The 23645-nt window shown below is 44.4% G+C and overlaps 1 protein-coding gene across 1 annotated transcript; it reads left to right on the plus strand.

Moving 5' to 3' along the window:
• Positions 1-3899: 3899 nt before the first annotated feature.
• LOC133140874 (A-kinase anchor protein 2-like) lies at positions 3900-23284 on the plus strand. The gene is made up of 4 exons (XM_061261147.1): positions 3900-4047; positions 11560-13405; positions 14256-14428; positions 22021-23284. Exons 2-4 carry the CDS (start codon positions 11659-11661, stop codon positions 22114-22116), a joined length of 2016 nt encoding a protein of 671 aa, XP_061117131.1. The 5' UTR covers positions 3900-4047; positions 11560-11658; the 3' UTR covers positions 22117-23284.
• Positions 23285-23645: the final 361 nt, after the last annotated feature.

Genomic DNA, 23645 nt, shown 5'->3' on the forward strand with positions numbered 1-23645 from the left:
CTATGGCCAATGAAAGCAGTAGCTTTTGCTTACCATTGGTGTTCATCCAGAACAATGCAAAACACTGTAAACCCATTTTAAAATACATCAAATCAGTCAAATGTGACATTTGATACTATTTCAAGTGTTACCTTTGATACTAAAATATAAAGCATTACCTGCATGTGTATTAACCCACATTTATAGTGGTCTCGAACCTTTTCGCATTACGAATAAACGTCCTTAAAGTTGAGACACGTCTGTAACCATGTAGCTAATAGATCAGATGTTTGTAAAGAAAGGCCACAGCAACACTTGTGTGTAGATAACTGGCTTCTGGTTTGACATCATCAATAGCTGTATCAATGGTCTAACTAGCCCTGCTAATGCTTCATTCACATCATTTAAGCAAACATAGCTGAAAGTTCACTTTGAAAGAAAATCACATCAGTATTTGCTTTGTAGATAACCATTTTGAGTGCCTACTTCTGGTGCGTAGTTCAGAAACAAGCCATTTGAATTAAACAACTATTTTTACTGAATGGAGTACCAAGTTTTTATCTCAGCCGGGTCACTGACTAGTCACATGCACACGCAGGGTAAATTCCATGCCTCAGTGGATGAATCAATTAAGCATAATAAATATGTAGCATAGATTGAACGTCAGTATATAGAAATATTGTTTGTTTGCTGTCAAACATGAAAGGAGTCCAATGGGAAAATGCCTATATTTACGCTTTTTGGGCCTCATTTATCTATATTTTCGGAAATCCGTGTGATCATGTATGTGTGATTGGAAACAAATGAAAAATTTGTAAACGAAAAGCGTGTGCACAAAATGTATAATTAGCATAAATTGACACCCCTAAAATATCTTATAAGTACCAAGGAAATGCATTTCAGGCAATTTAAAGAGATGGCAGAGGAAACATACTGTGTAGCCTACATATGATTTGATTTTAAAAAATCATTATATGACTGATGGCGGCACGGATGGTGCAGTGGGTAGCACTGCCGCCTCACAGCAAGGAGGTCCTGGGTTCGAATCCCCGTCGGCCGGGGCCTCTCTGTGTGGAGTTTGCATGTTCTCCCCGTGTCTGCGTGGGTTTCCTCCGGGTACTCCGGTTTCCTCCCACAGTCCAAAGACATGCACGTTAGGCTGATTGGAGAGTCTAAATTGCCCGTAGGTATGAGTGTGTGAGTGAATGGTGTGTGTACCCTGCGATAGACTGGCGACCTGTCCAGGGTGTATTCCTGCCTTTCGCCCAATGTATGCTGGGATAGGCTCCAGCCCCTCTGCGACCCTGTTCAGGATAAGCGGGTTCAGATAATGGATGGATGGATGGATTATATGACTGTATGTGCTACATACAGCTACTTTGTAACTTCTCTTTGTAAACATGAAAATATATATAAAACTTATTTAGGACTTAACATCTATGCTATGATGTTTTCTTATAATAAACTTGAACTTGACTTGAACAATAACTCGCTGTTATTGTTCGTTGTTTACAAAAATTGTCGAGGAAATTAAGCTGATTGTCCTGGTGGAGAAACATGAAGCGATGTGCCAAACCTGATGAAGATCCATTGGGATCGAAACGTTGTCTACAATAAACGGTGTGTAAGGAGCATTTCAGTGTGCAGGCTTCCTTCTTTTCATCCAAACTAACATCTAATATCATATGAATTGGTGAAACTAATATCTTGAAAGCTGGCGCATTGGTTCAGACAGGGGACCTTCATGATCCCTTTTCCATCACTTATTAACATGCTTCCATTTCATGCTGGCTGTCATCAGCCTCCTACTGAATGGTTTGCATTCTATCAGGCATTTCACACTGCCCTTCCGCCAATCGCCACTTCCTCGTGCCGCTGTTTGTCTCTATCTGAACACTGCCTCTCCCATGCTGGTTCTCATTCTTACGGCTCTCGTCCACCTACTTTTGTTGACCCCTAGAACGTGTAGACCATACTATCTCATTTCAGCTGCAACATGTCTGCCGTAACTGCTTTCATCCGTTTCAGAAATCCGGTCTTGCACTTGGCGCACAGGACGTTGCGCCTCATGCAAGAACCACTCGTACGAAAAGATTTGTTCTTAAATCGCTTAAATCTCTTAAAATGAGTGATTTAAGATAACTTTTTTCTTAGGTAGGAGCAACATGTACGAGTGGTCCCCAAGCACCGTATCATGAAACGAATGAACCGCAGTCTACCCACTAAGGTATACGTTGTCCCTTGTTCTTAGTAATCCCATTGGCCATCTATCCGACAGAACCCACCAAGAGTACCGTAAATACTGTATCATGACAGACTTCTTCGAGGACAGTTGTCTGAAATTAGATAAATTTCTTGAATCCAACGTGGCACACTTGTATGAGCCCTTCATACAATACATAAAAAGTAAGAGAAATATGATTGTGCACAGCAATACGAATACAGTGGCTTTCATCATTGCCAGTTATACAAGTCTTTTGAATTGAATTGACTCTGGAAGGCTGCCATTGACTCTAGAAGGCTATTTTTGAAACCTAGGGTTTTTGGCCAGGCAAGGTTGTTAGCAGTGTGCTCCACCCCCCTACCTGAAAGACAAGTGATTCGCATTTAGACAGGCATCTACCGATTCAAACTGTCTGGCTTGGGTGACCATACCAGGAGCATAACCTCCCGCCAGCATCTCATTGAGACTGGTTACTTTTGAGCATGAAATGTCGAATACAAAATTACTAATTACTAATGACTAATTTTATCCAATTGGCAAATTGTCAACTTTCAAAGCGAACTACGTACCAATATACATTTTTACATTGCTAAATCTGATCAGAATGGGAAACAATGTTGTGGTGTCTCACTCTTAGTCTTTCTGACTAAGTGAATGATTGTGCTGGTTATGCAATTGGGCCCAGAGGTCAGATGAGAGGCAAGCAAGCATACAAATGGCTCTACAGGAATAGGTTTCGACCCCCTCTTGTCCTAAATCAAAGCTCCATGAGCGCATGGGACCCCACATGGTGTCTGTCAAATTAATTTACTGGCATAAGCTGTGCCTCCTCCGATTCCACAAAACAGATTCACTTTAGGCTGAAATATAAAAATGTTCAAATGTACAAATCTACCTAACATTTTAGTTTTATACCAGTCAGCTTCAGTGCCTCACACATCAGTTTCAAATAGGTGTTCATATTCTGTGTGTTTTTCACAGATTTTCAGCTATTGGGACCAAGAATACAGGAACTCCTTGTTTGCTGAGGATTTTGGAGCAAACACACCCCCCCACACAAACACACACGCACACACACACACACACACACCACCCACACAAACACACATGCACACACCCACACACACACAAACATACACGTGCACACACATGCACACACACACATGTACACACACACGCACACACACATGTACACACACACGCACACACACACATGTACACACACATGCACATGCACATATACACACACATACACATACACACAGACACATACACACATGTACACACACATACACACACATGTACACACACACACGCACACACACACATGTACACACACACACACACGCACGCACGCACACACAGACACATACACACACATACATACACATACACACACACATACACACATGTACACACACATACACACACATGTACACACACACACGCACACACACATGTACACACACACACACACACACACACGCACGCACACACACACGCACGCGTACACACACACACACCCACACACCCTCTCCTTCGACTGGAGCTGGACACTGCTTTCCTGCATAGGGGTGTGCGTCGTGACAGAGCGCTGGGTCCACTCCCTGGTAGGCGGGCAGAAGTGGGGGCCAGCGGTCACAGAGGGTCTTTGTGTGAACGGGCCTGGAAGGAAGGGGCGCTACCCCTTCTTGTCCGGCCCCTCAGAATATGATGTCATTGCCTGCAAAAAAGCCAAAGGAAGGAATTTGTCTTGAGCTGAGAGAGAGAGGACAGGCATTTGGATGTAAAGAGGCGTACTAAGCTGAACCGGGACAGCAGCGATGCAGGATGAGTGGAACAGGGTAAGTGCGAATAACAGGAAAAGAGAAGCCTGGGAGTTCTGTTTTCCGTGAATCTGTTTTGAATAGACATGGTTTATCGCTATTTTCTTCTCACAGCGTGAAAAGGAAAATCGTTGTGAACGTGAAAGTTTCAGTCATGCTGATGAGTCATATGACACACCAAGTTTCATGTATTACATTTTAGATTAAAAGATTTTCATGGCTTGTGTATAAGAAGGAGAGAACTTCAGCGTTGGTTCTCAAAAATGTGAATGAAATTGGAGTCTACTCTGAGCAGCTCTGTGTTCTTTGTAGCCTTTTTCTTTTCCTGCGTAGCAGCAGGACAGAATGATGCCTGTGCGTTTCCATTCACTTAGTCTACCACAAACCCTAACTGAAAGCTGGCGCTGGCTTGCGTGCCCCTCCCGGGAAGAGCATTATTTTGAGGAATTCCTGTGAGAGCGGACGCCACAGCATGTGAAGAGAGGAAATCCTTTTGTTAGAAAGGCTGATTGGGGAACTGGGCTTGTGTTCTGAATCCCAGGTGCACTCTACTGTGCTATTTAGTGAATTTCTCAACCGTAATTGTTTCAGTAAATATTCAGAAGTGTTTTGTGAATGTATAGAACAATAGATGTGAACTATGTAAGTCACCCGGGACCAAGGCACCAGGAAACAAATACAGAGTGCTGGACACTATGTGGCCGCGTGCGACATGTTGGTTTCGCAAAGATGTTTCAGAGACAGTGTAACATGTGGCGGGAGCCCTGGGGGAAATAAACGCTTCCAGATGCGATGTCGGACTCTGCCGAGCAGAGGATGTCTGGATAAGGCAGAAGTCCCATGCATTTCAGGATAAGGCAGAAGTCCCATGCATTTCAGCCACAGTTAGACTACAGCCAAGGGAAATGGAAGAATCAGGAAGGCCTGTGCTAAACGGGTTCATTCACAGAGCGCGCACAAATACTTCTATTCACACGCTCATTTACATGCAGTGCCTTCCTAGAGTGCACAAAGGTGTGTGCACAATCTCTTAGCGCCTCTGACGTACATCTCTTACTTGCACAAATACATTGTTTCGGTACATCTCTTTCATTGAAACACATTCTCTACACTCACTATCTGAAATCTCTCTCATTTGCTCTCTTTCACACACACACACACACACACTTTTATACTTTTTTTCTTTTACTGTTGTTCGCCTCTCACACAGTTTCTGAAAATGCATTCTGTCCAATTCACATATTCATAAACAATTGCTTTCTCTTGCATACATACTTATCTCTCTCCACTTACGACATGCGCACACATACATACAATCACTGGGCATTATTATTAGCAACTCATGTACACCTACTTATTCATGCGATTATCTAATCAGCCAATTGTGTGGCAGCAGTGCAATGCATACAATCATGTAGATACGGGTCAGGAGCTTCAGTTAATGTTCACATCACATTGACCGTGGAATGATTGTTGGTGGTAGATAGGGTGGTTTGAATATCAGATGACAGGAAGGTGACGGTAACGCAAATAACCACACATTACAACAGTGGTATGCACACAATGTGTCAGACCTCTTAAGTGGATAGGCTACAGCAGCAGAAGACCAATAAGTCTAAAAAAATAAGCCTAATGAATACCTAATAAATTGCTAACTGAGTGTATATAAACAAAAGTTTGAACATATTCAAACTAATATGTATTTAAAATTGATATATTCGAAGTGCGATTTTTGGTCAAAGTGACATCCCTAGTTTGCAATCACCAAATCAAGGCTGTTTGTTTCTTACTGGTTACCTGGTTCTTGGAATTTTGGATCATTTGGAACCGGTTCTCTGTTCCCAACCCAAGATAGCAGTGTAAAGAACATATTATAAGACATTTTATGTTTTGTAAAAAACAGAAGATGCAATGCCCTCCATAGCTAAATTCCTTAAATAAAATTATTCCGCTATCCTTTGTACTGGAACAGCAGCATCAGTGCTGTCATAGATAATGCTGCTTCCACAACAGTGACTTCTGTTTGTCCTTGGACAACACTTTTAAGTAGACAACACTGCTTGTCCAAACAGATAAGGCACTGAAGGAGATTTCAGTCTGTCAAAATCAGATAAGAAATGTTTGTGTGTGTGTCTGTGTGTGTGTGTGTGTGTTTGCATGTATGTGTGAGCCTAGATGAAGAGCAAAATCAAGTGGCTGGCTGTTACGCAATACACTGATTATGAGTGCCACACCTTTCCTTTGTACAGTTTGTGATTCTTTCAGCACAAAGAGACCCAGGGGTCAGTTTCCTCTGTTGACCAAATCATTGTGGAGAGAGGGCAAGAAGGCGGGAGACGGGTGGGACATGCAGATGGTCTCTGAGCTTTGTACTGTTTGATAAAGCTTTTCCTAAAAACAGCCATTTTTCTGCACAATATTGTTTAATGAGCAGCACATGAAATATAGGGTTTTAAATGTTTTACTTCAAGAACTTGACAGAACCAAATTTAAAAATGTTTGTTAACATAAAAAGGAGGCCATTTAATGGACAGAGTAAACACATATCCGTGATTGGCTGCCAAATGTGAGCTGTCATCCATTCCCAGTGTAACTTTGAAGACAATCTGAAATGGAAATTAGAGCAGCACTTCCACCATATGACACATACAAAAGATCTTTCGGGGACAATGGACAGGGAGTAGATTTCACTGACATCAAGTGAAGAGGGAAACGTGAAATGAGGAGGCGTGCCACCGTGTGAAAAGGATATTGATTAGTGGGGAATGGAAAATTGACAGACATTTGATTGATCTACACACCCACAGGTACGCAATAACGTAAAATCTAAATTCAAATAATTTTCTAGGAAGTGGATGGAAAAAAACTTTGGTGTGAAAATACGCAGGTATAACAATTTTATGAATTTTATAGAATAAATACTTTAAGAGATGTTTGTGTTGTTGTGAATAATTGACTAAATTGAGGAGTTTTTATAAAAGCTTGTCTATGACCAGTGGACTGGTTTGGATTGCTTTGACTATAATGCTGTAAGAAATCAAACAGGCCTACCCTGCAGTATGACAAACCAAAAACAAAATGTGATCTGTAAACATATGGGCAACTTTATTGTCTAGTTGTCGAATAGTTAACAGACAACTATTCTTGTTCTAGCCATTTAAACACTAGCATTAAGTACCAGATGCATAGGCTAGGTTTGTGCTTTCAAATTGCTGAGCAGCTCATAGCTCATGCATGCAATAGGTAAGATTCTTGTGTTAAAACGTTGTTACAAGATACCATTGAAAATGTTGATTCACCCTCTGCCTGTATACGGTCCTTAAATTTGGGTTTCAAAATATACAGTTGATGGACTGATACTCTGTGCCAAAACATTGTATAGCTGTGCAATATTTCAAGCTCACTGGTTGAAAATGGGTTCTAATTGCCACAGCCAATGGCGTTTCAACGTCCGCGCATTCACAGTGAAGGGGGAGGGATGAACAGTGTTGTGGTTTGAGCTTGTTTGTTGCTGCAATTCCTCTCTTGACGGTTAGGAGTCCAAAATTACCTATTGTACCTTTAAGTAATAAAAACAAAGCAATGCTTCTTTCAGAAAACAAGGCACCTAAAATGGGAAGCTTTCAGTTTAATATTTGACACTCCATATTCTCAATTCATTTTTACTGTGTACAAAGTCACTGTCTCTGAAGTCATCACAAAAAAATGTTTCCCACAACAATTGAATCATTTATAAGAAATATTAGGCCGACACACCCAGCCAAAAGGCAACATTAAGCCATTCCATCCTTCTAAATCATACTGTTTAATCAGAGTATATCTGAACACTAAAACTGGGAACTTCTGGGAACAGTTTTCCTTTAATTTCAACATATTGCAGACACTGTTGCTTTGTCAACTCACAGACATGCATAGAATACCCTCATAGTTTTGCAAAGTAGTATACCAATGATTATTTTTGCACCATTTGAAGATTATCAATGTATGAATGAAATATACTGTACGCCTGCCAAGTCAAAATACAAAAGTAAAAAAGTTTAAATGCAGCTGGTATAGACCTAGGTATGTATAGACTAGCATTGTAAGTGTTTTTATAAACTCCTCTGTTTGGTCGATCATATCTGTGTTGCCATTGTATTATTAGCATTGTATCTTATATCATTGTAAAGTCTGATGTCCCATTCGTGTATTTGAGGGATGAGCAGCACAGCTGATTAGGTGGGTGAGGTCCCAAGTGAAATGTGCCAAATTTCCCTGCCAATGTCAAACATTGTATTCTCCTGTTGGTATTGACTCCATTGTTTTGAGTTGTTTGCGGAATTGGATTTCCTGTTTTCATTGCTAAAATGTGTGTATTTTTCTTGTAGTTTGATGTTTATTTCTTCTATTTATTTCTATTGTTTATTTATTTTGGCTGCATAATAGAAGTGGACATGCATATGACTCCAGTATGAAACTGTACTACTTTTTCTATTAGGGAGTGTACTAAAAGGTGTTCTATAAGTAAAGCATGTTCTACTTCTTGACAGCATGCCAAAAGTATACTATGCTTTAAAAGGTACTTAACTTATTTTTCATAAGGGATTGTGTGAAGTCTAACTGTTTGCCAACAAGCTGCTATAGGCTACTCCCAAAAGTAGGCTAGCTACTGAGACAGCGAGGGACTTTGCTGCACCAACTGGCCCAGAGCTGCTTGCTATTTGGGTACATCGGCTTTTTGAGAAATACTTTTCATTGTCATATATAGTCTAGTTTCCAACATTTAACTTACACTTAAAGTACGTCCTCAGAACTATTACATGCGGCAAAACATTTGAATACATTATGCACAAGATAACAGTGGCAATTATGGCTAGCTAGCGAAGCTATGGAAATTTATAATTGTTAGCTGAGAAGTAGCCAGCAATCTAGTTAGCTGTAAGCCAATTGCATACAAACTTGTGTAGCTCTGTCATTTGGAGACTAGACCAAAGATTGTTCTCTTCCTTTCTGACCAGACTGACTGAACCTACAGTGGAGTGAGGCCTCGTCACATGAGGAACTGGTGATGCTATGGCTGCATGAGCCCCTGCCTCAACCAATCAGTAATCATTATGCTTACTCATCACATTGATTCAGAAACACTGTTAGTTTAGCTTCTGTCAGTCAGCGCCAGTGGTTATTGGCCTGCTTGTAACTTGTAACTTGTGATATGTCATTTATCTTAGCTAGCTAGTTGGGTTAGGCTGCTTAGTTATATGGTGTTATTGTAAATGAAAGAAAATATGCTTCAGTTTCCATTGTCAGTTGCATTTTAGTTGGCAGACGAATCATCAAACTTAGCTAGCTCTAGTTGATTAGCTAATGTTACAGTTTGTCCATCATATTAAAATTAAATATTTTAAGTCGGATAGCTACCTCTGGTTAGTTGGACAGAGCTGAAGTAGCAATGATGCCTTCTGTTATGACTGTAGTTGTGTAACATCACTGCTAACTCACCGATCTGGTCAGGAATATCTTCTTATCCTTTAACTTTATACTGCCCCTCTTCTAAAGATGAACGCAAGACAAGAGTTCAGAATTTCAGCTTTTATTACCTGGTATTTACACCTAGATGTGTTAAACTCCTTAGAACATAGCACCTTTAGTATTTCTCCCTTATGAAGTTCCTCCCAAGTAGTTTGGATACATTTATACATAAGTTGGCAGACATAATGTTTTTGTAGACTTCTGAATTCATCCTGCTGCTACCATCATGAGTTCTATCATCAATAAAGATTAGTGAGCCCACTCCAGAAGTAGCCATGCAAGCCCAAGCCATGACACTTCCTCCACTGGGCTTCACAGATAAGTTTGTATGTTTTGGATCATGAGTAGATCCCTTCTTTCTCCACACTTTGGCCTTTCCATCGCTTTAGTAGAGGTTAATTTTGGACTCATCAGTAAATAAACCTTAGTTTTTGTCAGGCTTCAGAACAATGGACCCAATAGCGAACTTACAGAATCTCCAATAAAATACTTTATTGAATTTCAGGCTGGTTAAACAGGCAAAGGTTGGATGCTGGCAAACCTGTTATATTCCCCTGCTTTTATCAATCAAATCTAACTTAGGAACTTAATAATTATTTTCCAGAATTACTTTTTTCTCTCGCGATATTTTCTCTCGCGCCATTGTCTGTGTCCCGTGTCCCTCATCCATGCTGAATTAATCGCTGCATGTCCCAAGTAACCAGTGGCCGAAGGGCCTCCTCCGGGCCCTATCTGTTCCGTGTCCAAGGGGACGTGTGTGATCCTCATCATTGTGTACCGGTTTCCAAAGTTTGTTCACTTCATAGCACAGCCCAAGCTAAAGAGAGAGCGGAACTCCAGTTCCTCCATGTCTTCAGTCTGCACGGCCTGCCCCCGGAGGTGACCACGGACCGTGGCCCTCAGTTCTCTAGTTGCTTCTGGAAATTATTCTGTGCACTTATCGGTGCCAAAGCACCGGCAAAGTCTTCCGGCTTCCACCCCCAGACCAATGCCAAAACCAAAAGGATGTACCAGGAGCTGGAGAAGACGCTGCACTGTCTGGTGGAAAAATCCTCGTCTTCCTGGGTTGACTCATTCCCCTAGGTGGAGTACGCCCATAATTCGCTCCCAGTTTTCTCCACAGGATTTTTTCCTTTCGCCTGCTGCCTCTTTTTGTGTTAAGATCAAACACGTTTTTTTGGAGGGAGGGATGCATGGATTGGAAAATTAAAACTACCTTCATCACATATTTCATTTTTTTTTATTATTCAGAAATATTAAGAGCCTTTTCCGTGATCTAGAGGACAAATTTAATTCATACATTCTACTAGAATTCAATGCTGGACAATATGATATACATTGCCTATGACATCTGCAAGCAGTATGGTTGTGTAGTAGCTAAACTTCAATTAAATACACTACTAAATGTTCTCATGAATGTTCTCATGATATAGTCATGTGCACTCTTTTGTGTTTGTTATATCAGTCATTATTTGTGACGTTTACTATAACAGATTCCTTCAAGAAGACCAATTTACAAAGATTCTTGGATCACTTGAAATTAATTTGATGTCAAATATAAAGTTTAAAAGAAAAGTAATGTTTTAAAAACAATTGAAATAAGACTTGTATGACTATATTGGTACTGTATATACTTCTGTGTATGTGCTATGGTTGCCTTTCAGGAGCTGCAGGACATTGCTCCAACAGTGAGTGGTTCCAACAGAATTAACATTGAACATGACCATTGGTGTGGTGACACCTGAATTAGGTGTTTAACAGCATACAGGGCATTTGGGAACAACAGTACCTATTTCCTCCTTATAGTGGATTATTCTATTAGCATTGGCGTTGGGCCTGAGATTGAAAGTTCCTCTCATTGATTCGAGATGTCTTAGATCCAAGTGCCTTCAGCAGAGGTGAAGGTATCCGTTATCCTCTGCATTCAGCATGTGTTGTACAGGCATTTTTACCCTGTGTGACGATGATGTACATTCATATGTGAGACTTTTTTGACAAATTGGATACATCTTTGTCTTTCAGATATCCTATCCAAGCTCTCAAAGGAGTACTCTGAGCTGTTGAATGACAGAAGCATAGATTGTGACACTTTCCCTTGAATTGCTGTCAGATCTAGGTAAAATGGAAGCTCCTTTTCACAACACCCAAATAGAAAATCAGCTTGTCTGCTCTCCCACAAATGACCAGAATGGCTTCACAGACAGGCAGGACTCTATGGAGGCAGTCGCCATGGGGAAAATGGCACTGGAAGAAAACATGAGTGATTCAGTGTTTGGAATAAACTCAAGCAGACCTTCTTCCTCTGGGTTAACAGCAATTGATACCAGTGATTCTGAGCCATCTGCTTTGGTCCCTGATATACAAACTGCACATATCAAAACTGATGTGGCAGAAGGGAAGAAAATAGCTTGTACTGATGAAGATTCTGATCACAGAAATCCTGTTGGTCATTTAGAAATGGTAGGTCATGATTGCAAGGCACTAACAACTCTCAAGAAAGAGGCCCGCTTCGAACTCCGGGCCTTTCAGGAAGAGAAAAAGCCTTCAAAGCTTTTTGACTGCAGTTCAGAAAAGGAGCCTGTACGTGTGAAGAAGGTCAGAGACAGTGAGGAGATGGATGAGCTAGAGAGGGAGAGGCAAGAGCTTATCCATAGTCAAGCTGTTAAGAAAAATCCAGGGATAGCAACAAAATGGTGGAACCCACCTCAGATAAAAACAATTGAAGAAGACCTGGATCCAGAACAGCTGGAATCACACCGAAAGTATCAGGAGAGAAAGCAGAAGAAGCTCGAATCTTCAAATGTCCAACAGGAATTGCCTGCAGAGACAGATGTTTCCTTCATACTGGTGGAAAATATCAAGAAGGAAGACCTTCAGATAGAAGCAACACATGAGCTTTGTTCTGCAGGAGCAGAGGCAACACACCAGGAAATGTCCACTTGGGAAAAGGCTACTGAAGTGAAAACCCAGTCAGTTGATGATCATCCAACAGACATTGGCACTGAGCAAGCAAGGATTGAGAATAAGTTGAATGAGAGAAATGAGATGCAGGAAAATTGTGGAGACTTCACTTGTGCCCAAACTGTTGTGACTCTCCTGGAGGATCTAGAATTGTCTTCAGCAAACAGTTCCTGTCACAACGAGGAGATTGATTCCGGACTGGATGAGCTCTCGGTCCAGTCCCGGGACACAGCCCCGCAGGAGCTCCTGTCCAATGACTTACGCATGGACAACGTGAGTGATAGTGGGACCTCGAATGAGGCTACAAGTTCCTTCCTGGAAAATTCTCTGGGGGATTTTTCCCTTCCTGCTACCCCACAGGCCACCTCACCTGTCAATGGTGAGATGGGTGGAAGTGCACCGCAAAGTGAGTCTGGCATGTCCCCATCCTATCCCGGGACCTCCCTGACAGAGGAGCCCACCGAGCATCATGCCATCCAGCAAGCCTTTGAGTCTGCATTAACAGAGTCCCCAAAAGAGTCCCTTCCCAACCCTGAGAGAGATGAGGAAATGCACCATGAAACACATGTGGGAGAATCCTCAGAGAGCAGCAATGGTAAAGGCTTCATCCAGTCCCCTCAGACAGGTGGCAAGCAGGAGTTCAGCTATTTCAGTAAGTACTCCGACGTGGCCGAGCTGAGAAGCACAGCCTCCATGACACGACCCCGCGAAACCGAGGTCAGCTCAGGACCCTTCAGGCTGCGCTCCCACAAGCAGAGAACTCTGTCACGAATCGAACAGGAGATCCGAGCAGCAGAAGAGCGTGAGCAGGAACTGAAGAGGCAACGGCAGAACACCGTTGCCAGCCGCAAGGAGAGAACCGCCAACATTCCCACAAGATTGGTTGTGACTGCAAAGACAGCACCAGGTGAGCCTTTGGACATTATAGTATGAAGCTGTTAGATTTCCTGATTTCCCTGTCTTGATTAATTGTTCCTAGCTCGAAATGCCATATACACCAGCTTGTTAATGCAAATATTTAATCAGCCAATCATATGGCAGCAACTAAATGCATAAAAGCATGCGGATGTGGTCAGGAAGTTCAGCTGAAATCCAATCTCAGTGACGTTGACCTTGAAATGATTGTTGGTGCCAGACAGGGTGGTTTGAGTATCTCAGAAACTGCTGATCTCCTGGGGTTTTCACGCAGAATAGTCTCTAGATTTTGCAGAGAATGGTGCGGGGGAAAAAAACATTGAGTGAGCAGCAGTTCTGCGGGCAGAAACGTGTTGTTAATCATAGATGTTAGAGGAGACGGGTCAGACTGGTCGAAGCTGACAGGAAGCTGACAGTAATGCAAATAACCATGAATTACAACAGAGGTATGCAGAAGAGCAACAGCTAAACTATCAAAGGTCAAAGTATTAAAGAAATGACTAAGCCATCTAGAAGTCCCATTCAGAATAGTTAAAATAAGCTAAAATAAGATCAGTGCAGTGCTCCTTGGGGGGTATTGGCTCCTGCATAGTCTAATTAACTATGTAAGTCAGCTAAATGACTGTAATGTAATATCAAAAATGACCACTTTATTGGAAAGCTTTTGTAATTTAAAAGCATTTCAAGGCTAATGCTGATGCTAAAATAAGTCACATATTCTCATTACATGAAATCATAAAAAATTATATTTAATACCTTGTGCCAAAAAAACAACAACAATACAACAAAAAAAACACACTCCAGTGATAATTCCTTCTCTTTATTTCCTCTGTTGTGAATAGGCAAGATCCACTGTGTTGCATTTACCCAGGATTGCCCTAGTTCACCCGTTCTCTCCGACGTGAGCAGCGATGGCTCTGAGGCCAGCCAGCGTCCCAAAAACTTCATGCAGACTCTCATGGACGACTATGAGACTCATCAAGTAAAGCGGAAAGAGAAGATGGAGGACAATAGAGTGAGTCACTACCCGTTGCTATCCTGCCATGTTGATTCATCAGTCATGCAGGCCCATAGCGCAGTGGGTGTAAATCTTGAAAGCAAGCCAAGTCCAAGGGTCTCTGGTCTGTTTTCATTAATGACTAATAAGATGGCAACTGTTTTTCTATTACCAAGATCTACCATTGAACCTGACCTTTAAGAGATGTATTTGAACAGCAAAAGTATTTGAACAGCAAGGTCAACTCCTTTGTTTTTCCCAATACACTGAATACATTTGGGGTCACCTTTGGCATCAGACAACCTAATTTTTTGGTGTAAAGTATTGGAACAGAGAGTATTTAAGTAAATGAAAGTAAATAACACTTTTGGATCATGAGCAGATCCCTTCTTTCTCCACACTTTGGCCTTTCCATCACTTTAGTAGAGGCTAATCTTGGTCTCATCAGTCCATAAAACATTGTTCCAGAACTTTTCCAGATCTCTGTACTTCTTTGCAAATTGTAATCTCGCTTTACAATTCTTACTACTGATGAGTGGTTTGCATCCTTTGGTATAGCCTCTATATTGCTGCTCTCTAAGTCTTCTTCAAACGGTTGATTGAGATACCTTCATCCCTGCCCTGTGAAGATTGTTTGTGATGTCACTGACTGATGTTTTGGGGGTTTTCTTCACAGCTCTCACAATGTTTCTGTCAGCAACTGCCATTGTTTTCCTTGGTCGACCTGTTATATGTCTGTTTCTCAGTACGCCTGTGAGGTTGAGGAGGTGCGGAGAGCCAGGTGCGACTAAGGGGGTGACCCCTTGTAAGCGGACCCACAAACGAGCCCGCCACTAAGACCCCGGGGGGGTAGAGGAGACAGCACTGTACACGGAGACAACTCCGCACAAATAAAAGAAAGAGCCCCAAATAACGGCTCAGGAAATAAAAACTACCCTCCAAAACCAGGGCGAAAATCACAAACGAAAAATGAGTGCGTAAAGGCTAGCACTACTGCCCGGACCGGGGAAAACCCAAAATAAAAGTACAACCCAGTATAAAAGACTGGGCTAACGAAAATAAAGACTCAGGAGTCGCAGCTCCGAAAAAACACACAAACCAAAATACAAAATACCGGGGACAACGTCCCTCACCCACGGACTCACACGAGCCGAAAACAAAACGAAACAAAGAACCAAAGAACCTTTAGGAAGGCGTCTGCTTGTGCACACTGCACTAACGAGCTGAGCGCCTTCCTTACCTTTTTCTTTCAATAGAGAAACGAAACCACACCAGCACGATACCTGACTCATTTGGTTACCGAGTCTACCGTGTGCTTTACCAGCTTTGAGCCAGAGCGAACAGTGGACACCAAAGCGGAGACTGAGGGGAAATGAGGGCTTTAAATACCTTCAGGAGGTAGACATCAAGTAGGCACTAACGACCACCAGGTGAAAGTAATAAGCCCCCCTGGTGGCCACCATCAGTACTACCTCCAACCCTGACAGGACCCCCCTTCTAAGGAGCGGCCCCAGACGCTCCTTCAGCCCCCCGCCTGCGGAACTCATGGATGAGTTCTGGATCCAGAATGTTCCTAGTGGGAACCCAACAGCGCTCCTCAGGACCATAGCCCTCCCAGTCCACAAGGTACTGTCTACCCCTGCCCACGCGACGCTCAGCCAGGATGCGGCGCACCGTGTAGGCCGTACCCCCGTCAACTAACCGTGGAGGCGGTGGAGGAACCTCCGCCGGGGCCAGCACGCTGGTGAGCACCGGTTTAAGGCGTGAGATGTGGAAGGTGGGGTGGATCCTCATGGACCGGGGCAGTTGGAGTCTCATAGTAACTGGGTTGATCCTTTTAACAATACGGAATGGACCCACGTAGCGGGGGGCGAGCTTCCGCGACTCCACTCGCAATGGCAGATCGCGAGTGGACAGCCACACCCTCTGCCCTACCCTGTAGGCAGGGACCGACCGGCGATGTCTGTCGGCCAGTCGCTTCTGGGTAGCAGTAGCCCGTAGGAGTGCCGCCCGTACTTTTATCCAGGTGCCTCGGCACCGCCGAACAAAAGCCTCCGCGGAGGGCACCTCGGCCCCCTTCTCCAGTTCCGGGAACAATGGCGGCACGTACCCAAATTGAGCCTCGAAGGGTGAGAACCCGGTGGAGGCGTTGCGCAGAGTGTTGTGTGCGTACTCGGCCCACGCGAGCTGACGACTCCAGGACGTGGGGTTGGCCGCGGCTAAGCATCGCAGTGTGTTCTCAAGCGTCTGGTTAGTGCGCTCCGTCTGCCCGTTGGTCTCAGGATGAAAGCCCGAGGACAGACTTACTGAGGCCCCTAACAAGGCGCAGAACACACGCCAAAACCTAGATGCGAACTGGGGTCCGCGGTCGGACACCACGTCCTGGGGCAGACCATGTAGTCTGAAGACGTGGTCGACTACTAACCTTGCGGTCCCCGCCGCCGACGGTAGTTTCGGTAGTGCCACAAAATGAGCCGCCTTAGAAAATCGGTCAACCACTACCAAGATCACCTTATTGCCATCAGATGACGGCAACCCCGTAATAAAGTCAAGGGCCACGTGACTCCACGGACGTCTCGGGACCGGTAAGGGACGTAATAGCCCTGAGGGAGGTTGGTGCGATCCCTTACTACGGGCACAGACTGGACACGCGGCCACAAACTCCCGAACGTCCTTTTCCATCCCGGGCCACCAGAACCGCCTTGACAAGAAGTCCTTAGTGCGGTGAACCCCGGGATGCCCTGCCAGCCGTGAGGCATGTCCCCACTGCAGTACCTGAGACCGAACCCCCGCGGGCACGAAAAGGCAATGAGGTGGACCCCCTCCTGGATCCGGCTCGAGGCGCAACGCTCCTCGCACCGCCGCCTCCACCCCCCAAACCACTGGCGCCGCTATTTGCTCCTCAGGGATGATAGGTTGAGGAGTGTGCTCCCTGTCAGTGTTATCAAACACCCTGGAGAGGGCGTCGGGTTTTGTGTTTTTGGAACCGGGACGGTAGGTCAGGGTAAATGAAAAGCGTGCAAAAAATAGGGCCCAGCGGGCCTGCCGCGAGTTCCGTGTCTTGGCCGTCTGTATGTACTCTAAATTTTTGTGGTCAGTCCATACAGTGAACGGGTGTTCCGCCCCCTCCAGCCAGTGACGCCACTCCTCCAGAGCTAACTTGACCGCCAGCAGTTCCCTGTCTCCCACGTCGTAATTTCTCTCGGTCTGGGACAAGGACCGAGAAAAAAACGCACAGGGATGCACTTTTTGGTCTAGGGGAGACCGTTGGGAAAGAACGGCGCCCACCCCCAGCTCGGAGGCATCCACCTCCACAATAAATGGGCGCGAAGGATCCGGGGTTATTAAGATGGGTTCCGTGCAAAACCTCTCTTTTAACTCCGCGAACGCCGCTTCCGCACGAGAGTTCCACACAAAGCGCGCTGGCACCGTCTTCTTGGTAAGCGCAGTGATGGGCGCAACCACCGTGCTAAAACCTCTGATAAAACGGCGATAAAAATTTGCAAACCCTAAAAACCTTTGAACCTGCTTTATTGACGCAGGAGTAGGCCAGTTCTTAACAGCCGCTACCTTAGTTGGGTCCATTTCGATTCTCCCCTCAGACACAATAAACCCAAGAAAAGACACGGTATTCGCGTGAAAAATGCATTTCTCCGCCTTGACAAATAGGCGAGCCTCCAAAAGACGTGTGAGGACCTGGGTCACGTGCTGAATGTGTTCGGTGAGATTGTTGGAGAATATTAAAATATCGTCCAGGTAGACGAACACAAATTTCTCCAACATCTCCCTGAGCACATCATTCACCAGCGCCTGAAATACTGCGGGGGCGTTAGTGAGACCGAACGGCATGACTAGATATTCGTAATGCCCTGTGTGGGTATTAAACGCCGTTTTCCACTCATCGCCCTCGCGTATGCGTACAAGATTGTACGCATTACGGAGGTCGAGTTTAGTAAAGACCGATGCAGATTGCAGGCGCTCAAACGCGGAGTTCATTAGCGGTAGGGGATACCTATTTTTACGGGTTATCGTATTCAACCCTCTATAATCTATGCAGGGTCTCAGGCTCCCGTCCTTTTTCTTCACAAAAAAGAACCCGGCCCCCGCTGGTGACGTAGATGGTCTAATAAACCCGTTAGCTAATGCCTCGCGAATGTATTCGTTCATAGCTTTGCTCTCCGGTGCCGACAACGAATACAACGACCCCCTAGGTGGAGATGTTCCAGGGAATAACTCAATGGCACAGTCATAGGGTCGGTGCGGTGGTAACGTAGTGGCTCGCTGTTTGCTAAACACCTCCGCTACCTCCCTATATTCCCTGGGAACGTTCTGCGGGCGAGGAAACGCAATCGCCCCTATCATCCGCCCCTCATCTCCACTGTCAGAGCCCTGCACGGATCTCTCAGAGTCCCAGTCGGTGACGTCACTGACCTCCCCCTCGTCCACGGGGGGACTCCAGTCACAGACGGAATCCCATTCCAGACTCTCCGCCTGCTCATCCGATACCTGAGGACTAGCCTGAACGCTGGGGAACTCCCTAGCCTCCCCCTCGTCCCCCTCGGAGTCTATATCGGTCTCTACGGGTGGAGCTGCGGGAGTGTGCGTCTGCTCAGAGTGATTAGCGCACTGCGGGCCCCACCGGGACACCGGATTGCTCCGGTCTCCCCAGTTTATTTGGGGTTGATGTTTTATTAACCACACGTGACCTAGTACAATCGGGTACGCCGGAGACTCCACCAAAAAAAAATAAATGCGCTCCCGGTGCCCCAGAAACGGAATCCGCATTACCACCCGCTCAGTCATCTGACGCACAACCCCGGACCCCAACGGACGACCGTCCAGCGCCGTGATGGATTGGGGCTGTGGCAACGACCGAACCGGCAGTCTGTGGTGTTTCGCCCACTGTCGGTCGATAAAATTGTCAACTGCCCCGGAATCAATAAAGGCGTCTGCCCTAACTCCACCCCCCTTCCACGTCAAGTTGATGGGGAGAAACGTGCGAAAGCTGATACCTCTCACCAGTCCCACTAGTGCCTTTCGCTCCACTAGTGGGACTGCGCTTTTCCCTTCAGGTCGGGGCAGTTTCTAACTAGGTGCCCAGGCCGCCTACAAAAGAAACACAATCCCTCTTTCCAGGGACGTTTCTTAGGGCGCACCAGATTAGCGCTGTCCACCTGCATAGGTTCCTCCCCCGTGTGTGTGTCTTGTCCCCCCACCGTACTGACAGCCTTGCCTGGAGAGGACGGAATAGGCCAGTTGAACTGACCTCCCTTGCCCGCTCTCTCCCTCGCCCGTTCACGAACCCGGTTGTCAATGCGGATAGCCGCGGATATTAGCGCGCCTAAACTCCCCGGTGGCTCCATGGTGGCCAGGGCATCCCGGACTGGGTCAGATAACGCGCTAGTGAACAAGGTTATGAGCGGGTCGTCTGCCCACCCCGTCTCACCTGCCAGAGCCTGAAACTCAACGGAAAACTCGGCAACACTCCGGGCACCCTGCTTTATCCATGTTAACCGAGATGCCGCCTCTCTACCCGTGATGTCGTGGTCAAAGACACGCGTCATCTCCTGCATTAGGAGCTGGGAGTCATTCATGAGGGGAGCCTGACCACAAATCAGCGGGTCTGCCCAGGCCAGAGCCGTCCCCGTCAACAGCGATAGAATGAACGCTACCCGAGCATCCTCCGTGGTAAAACGTGAGGGTTGAGATTTAAAAAAAATGAGGCACTGGGAGAGGAACCCCCTACATTTCCCTGCCTCGCCACCATACCGTAAAGGGAGCTGGAGCTTGGGCTCCCTAACCACCGGTGTAATGGGTTGGTAAGTAGGAGTGGTTACTTGGGGGGGAAGGGACGATTGGGAGGTGTCAGAGATGGGTGCGGGTGTTGGAGAAGACCGAAACTCGCTGGCTAATTGCCGGAACGTCTCGGCGAGTCCGAACAATACCTCCTGCTGTTGGTCTAACCTAGTTAATATCTCATCCTGCCGTTGAAATACCCTGGTTTGCTGCTCGGCAGTGGCAGTTTGTTGTGCACGCAACATCAATAATTCCTGCTCCTGCCTAACCAGAGCAGCCTGCTGGGCGGCTACAACCGCCTCCAGAGGAGAATCCCCTCCCACACTAGTCGCTGGCCTCTCCATGGTGGCTTTGGTGTTCTGTGAGGTTGAGGAGGTGCGGAGAGCCAGGTGCGACTAAGGGGGTGACCCCTTGTAAGCGGACCCACAAACGAGCCCGCCACTAAGACCCCGGGGGGGTAGAGGAGACAGCACTGTACACGGAGACAACTCCGCACAAATAAAAGAAAGAGCCCCAAATAACGGCTCAGGAAATAAAAACTACCCTCCAAAACCAGGGCGAAAATCACAAACGAAAAATGAGTGCGTAAAGGCTAGCACTACTGCCCGGACCGGGGAAAACCCAAAATAAAAGTACAACCCAGTATAAAAGACTGGGCTAACGAAAATAAAGACTCAGGAGTCGCAGCTCCGAAAAAACACACAAACCAAAATACAAAATACCGGGGACAACGTCCCTCACCCACGGACTCACACGAGCCGAAAACAAAACGAAACAAAGAACCAAAGAACCTTTAGGAAGGCGTCTGCTTGTGCACACTGCACTAACGAGCTGAGCGCCTTCCTTACCTTTTTCTTTCAATAGAGAAACGAAACCACACCAGCACGATACCTGACTCATTTGGTTACCGAGTCTACCGTGTGCTTTACCAGCTTTGAGCCAGAGCGAACAGTGGACACCAAAGCGGAGACTGAGGGGAAATGAGGGCTTTAAATACCTTCAGGAGGTAGACATCAAGTAGGCACTAACGACCACCAGGTGAAAGTAATAAGCCCCCCTGGTGGCCACCATCAGTACTACCTCCAACCCTGACAACGCCAGTAGTTTCTTTCTTTTTCAGGACATTCCAAGTTGTTGTGCAAGCTATACCCAATGCCTGTGCAATTTCCCCCCTTTTCTAAGCTTCAAAACAGCTTGCTTTTCTCTCAAAGAGAGAAAATCTTAATCTTACTTTATCTTTTCTAACACAAATTCAGTCTTCACAGGCAAAATCCAAGTCTAAAACAAAGAGTAGACAGAGTTTAACCAATCAATCTCTCAGTCACATGTTCCAATATGTTTGCTCACCAAAAAAATGTTCAAAGCTATTTAACAAATCTAGATAAATATACCAGGAAATAAAAGCTTAAATTTGGATATGTTACCATGTACATCTTTTGAGTTCAAACTCAATTGTCTTCAGTGTATAGCAAAAACAAAGGAATTGACCTTGCTGTTCCAATACTTTTGGAGGGGACTATATATTAATATTGCATGCAAGCACTGTCCATATGTTTAAAGTAAATCTGTTGATTCATATTTTGAACTGTTCTGTAGAGACAATTGAAATAATATATTGTTATTATTAATTATTATCATTCACAATTATAATACTTTCATGCAGATGAACATAAGATTTCAGCCACTACCTTTTCAAAGGCCAGTGACTTATTCTCCTACAGTAAATACGGACTGTATTTTAGACATGGCTTTATATCTGCCGATATAGACTGAATGATTTGGTTTACCAACACCTGTCTTGTGGTTTTTGGCAGGTTCTGGAGGCAACGCGTGTCACCCGCCGGCAAAGCAATATGGCCGTCCGGTGGGAAGCCGGGGTGTATACCAACCGAGAAGAGGATGAAGAGTAGGCCAGTCTTCAGTAATGTCCAAGAAAAATGCTTGGGCACCCAAAGAGTCCCTTTTGACTGCATTTTATTACTTCAAGAGATTGACTCTTTGAGCTAACCTGGTTCTGCTATCACAAACTGAGGACTTGGACCTGCTCCAAACAATGACAATGAGGGAAATCAATTACAGTTCCATAAAAAGACAATGTGACTATGGGGTTTATTTCTATCCACTTTCTATTTCACTTCTCTATTTGGTGTTTTAGCATTCAGTAAATGCATATATGCAGTGCAAGGAGGATGAAACACGATGAAAAATGATGAGATCCTGTCACTCTGCATCTGAGGAGTGCCCAGCTCAAGAGGGAAGTATTTTAACATGTTATAAGGAATAGATACTTTGATTGATAATACATTCAGTTTTTGTGTTGGTATCAGTAAAGACCGGCATTATCATTCAAAAACCAAACAGCAGAACCTTACATTAAAATGAATGCATGTTCAAATATAAAAAGGAATATTTATTTGAGCACAAAAATATATATCATTCATGTATAAATATTTTTATTATTACTAGTTTCCAATATGTTGGTATTTGTATTTCTGTTTGTAATAATATATTCTGCAATAAGGCATTAAGCTGGCACTAATCATTTGAGATACACTCACCGAGCACTTTATTAGGAACATTTTTACTTTATTACACCTATATATTCATGCGATTATCTCATCAGCCAGTTGTGTGGCGGCAGTGCAATGCGTACAATCATGTAGATACCGGAGGCATCAGAATGGGGAAAAAATTTGATCTGAGTGACTTTGACTGTGGAATGATTGCTGGTGCCAGACAGGGTGGTTTGAGTATCTCAGAAACTGCTGATCTGAACATGCACACTAGTTTCTAGAGTTTGCAAAAAAAAAAAAAAAAAAAAAGAGTCTAATAAATACCTAATAAAGTGCTCACTGAGTGTATATTAAAATTATTTTATTATTTTACAATATATTATATTTATGCACTTTTCTTTTTTTCAAATGATTGTGGAACAATTAATACAACACACCTTGGAGAGAACTATGAAATATTTTTTTATTCACATTCCTTTAAAAACCTTTTCCCCCCAGAGAGTGGTGGAATAGGAAAATTACATTTATACTAAACGCATTATTAATAAACATGTGTCGTCTGTGATTTGTGGTGTTTTCTATTAGGAAATCCAGTTGAATTCCATTGGGCTTTTTTTCATCATCAGTGATTCATAGTTATGAAGTAAAGAATACACATTTGATACTTTTGATGAAAATCTTGCTTTGTGACATAATGTTCAGAGGAGGCTACCTAACTTCAAAGGCGACAACCATGTTTGATGATTCTTGGATTGTGGATATCATTATATAATAATTTAAAAAATGAAACAAATTCTAACCATCTAACAAACACTCTGATGGCATTTAAATGTAAATTTAAGTAATTGAATCCCTTTTGAGGTCTCCTGGTGGATTTTCAAATATTGTGCATGTACAGATATTTAAGGATCAAGAGAATGCTTCAA

Source organism: Conger conger, chromosome 11 (genome assembly GCF_963514075.1).
Source record: "Conger conger chromosome 11, fConCon1.1, whole genome shotgun sequence".
Lineage (NCBI taxonomy): Eukaryota > Metazoa > Chordata > Actinopteri > Anguilliformes > Congridae > Conger > Conger conger.

Excerpts from the sequence above, each read along its gene's own strand:
- LOC133140874 (XM_061261147.1), top strand. The coding sequence starts at position 11,659 with ATGGAAGCTCCTTTTCACAACACCCAAATAGAAAATCAGCTTGTCTGC. Across the intron at positions 13,406-14,255 it reads GACTGCAAAGACAGCACCAG|GCAAGATCCACTGTGTTGCA; the intron begins GTGAGCCTTTGG and ends TGTTGTGAATAG. Across the intron at positions 14,429-22,020 it reads AGAAGATGGAGGACAATAGA|GTTCTGGAGGCAACGCGTGT; the intron begins GTGAGTCACTAC and ends GGTTTTTGGCAG.